This window comes from Lucilia sericata, unplaced genomic scaffold (assembly GCF_015586225.1).
Source record: "Lucilia sericata isolate MDLA Ls3-8-SP2 unplaced genomic scaffold, ASM1558622v1 Contig001365F_arrow, whole genome shotgun sequence".
In the NCBI taxonomy this organism is placed as follows: Eukaryota; Metazoa; Arthropoda; class Insecta; order Diptera; family Calliphoridae; genus Lucilia; species Lucilia sericata.
This window is the reverse complement of record NW_023995308.1, coordinates 32,764-35,000: the sequence shown is the minus strand read 5'-3', so window position 1 is coordinate 35,000 and position 2,237 is coordinate 32,764. Positions and strand designations below refer to the sequence as shown.

General features: G+C 35.2%; 1 protein-coding gene across 1 annotated transcript in view; it reads left to right on the top strand.

The window, feature by feature from the left end:
* LOC119611118 (neuralized-like protein 4) overlaps positions 1–2,237 on the top strand; it is a 9,705-nt gene extending 7,468 nt beyond the window's left edge. Inside the window, exons 9-11 of the mRNA XM_037966588.1 lie at positions 1–151; positions 242–349; positions 470–2,237. The exon at positions 1–151 is cut by the window's left edge and continues 156 nt beyond it. Of these exons, the coding sequence (XP_037822516.1) occupies positions 1–151; positions 242–349; positions 470–1,961 (1,751 nt within the window). The 3' untranslated portion in view covers positions 1,962–2,237. The remainder of the gene's footprint in view (positions 152–241; positions 350–469) is intronic.

The following is a 2,237-nucleotide window of genomic DNA, read 5'->3' as shown; positions in this document are numbered from 1 at the left end:
CCGCTTTGGAACATGATTCATTAAATGATCAAGATTCCAATGTGCCGCAATGTGAGAAGGCCGATTTAGAAGTTCATGAAAAAGAAACTGAACAACAACCTTCTAGTATTCAAATGAATGGTGGTCCTTCATCATCTTCTGCTACTGCTATGTAATTATTATGATTTACATGTATTTGTGTGGTTTAAAGAAGCCAAAAAAAAAATTGTTGTACTTTTTATATATTTCCATATACATATAGGAGTCGTTCCGTTATGGAAAGCGTTTCGGAGAATTTGTTATTAAATATGTCCATTAAGAATCGTTCTGTTGAACAGGGACGCGTAGAGCCAAGTTCTTCTTCGTCATGGTAAGTTGTTGTTGGAATAAATGTTATTAAAGAGAGAAAGATTGTGATTACTAAATGGATTTAGTTTATAAAATTTGATAAGAAATTAAGATCGGTTTTTCTATCGTTTTTTGATTCCAGTTGTCTTCGCGAATCGCTACAACTCCAACACACCACCAATCTTAATATACAGCGCAGCCAGAGTACACAAAGATTTTTATTCCACAATGCTTTGATTGCGTATGCCTATACACCGCCCACAGACAATTATTTGATAGTGGTAGATGGTCCGTCAACCTCATCAGCCACGGCCACAACATCGACATTGGCCACAAATCAACAAAACTATGATACCAATAAAGAAATTGAAAATACCGACGAATTGGGAGCTGTGGGCGGTTCTTCGCCCAGAGAAGATGTTAATTGTGGTGAAGGAAAAGGAAATTTACATGAACTAAATGAAGAAGCCAATTTAGCGTTGCAGCAACAGCAGCGCAGTAATGAAGATACAAATTATGAAAATACCAATGGTTTGGAACAGGATAGTAATAATGAGAATAATGTGGAAAGTAATTCAAATACAAATAATGCAGCAGCTGCTACTGTAACTACCGTAGTGAACGAGGATAATGAGTATAGAGAAAATCCTTTGGAGGGTAATGACGAACAGGAGGCAAATGTGGAAGTTTATAATGATCGTTTGTTATTTCTGAGACAATTGCACTTGCAAAGACGTCAGGAACAGCAAAGATTACAACAGCAGCAACAACACTTCAATTTGGAAAATAACTCTTCCTCTTCGTCTACACAATTCGATAGTATGCAATCTATAGCTTCTATAGAACGTAAAGATTGTGAATATTTGAAATTGGTACAACAATTTCGTACCTCTCTTGTACTGCCCGATACTTTCTTTCAATCGTCTATAGAGCCTATATGTTTTTGTACTCATTGTAATGCCCAGGCGTCGGAGAAGTTGCATGGTTGGGTTTATTTTAAATTAAACCAACAGACAGTTAACTCCAATTCTTCCACACAACATGCTTTAGATTCTGATGTACATGGTGATTGGTTGCCTTTATTCTATATGACTAGGGTGGATAAAATACGAGCAATTTTAGATCATGGTCAACCCTTACCCATGGATACAAATGGTGAAACTCATAATCATGCTTCGGGCAATCAAAAGGATGAACCAGGCACAAGACTTGAATTGCATTTTACCCCCAATTCCACAGCTATTATACCCATAAATCAACAGCATAAGTATCATTTCAATGGACAAGCCTATAAAATCAATACTGCTTTTGAGGTTTACGTAAGAAGACAAAGTATATGCGCTTCTTCGAAAACCACAGCAAATGATATTGCAAAACTACATGATGCCGAAAGACGTTCTTCTACTTCAGATGTTGATCTAGCCGGTTCATCCTCCTCAGGCGCAGTTGGTGGTCATAATACTAATACCGCTGTAGATTGTTATGCTGGTCCCTCCACTTCCCTTTCATCGGCTCCTGTTATTAAGGATCAAACTTGGTTTACAAAGGAAGCTGGCGCTTGTGTTATTACCGCCTTAATACTCAAACTGGATAAATTGTCATCATCCGTAGCGGGTGCTAATGAATTATATTAGTTTTTGTAAAGTTCTTTCATCTATTATTATACATTTATGTATGAAAATATACATCATAGTTATGAATTAATATGCTTTATCTTATTTTGTCGTCTATTAACTAACTATTTATTACTCTACTTTTCATTCGTATTGTATTTCTTTGGCACAAAAATTAAGCACTGATTAATTAGTTTTCAATTTTATTTTCCAAGCAAATATATTAAGTTTAACTAAAAGAAAAAATATTTGCTTAAATTATGAATATAATACAAAAATATTAATCAAAATTGTAAA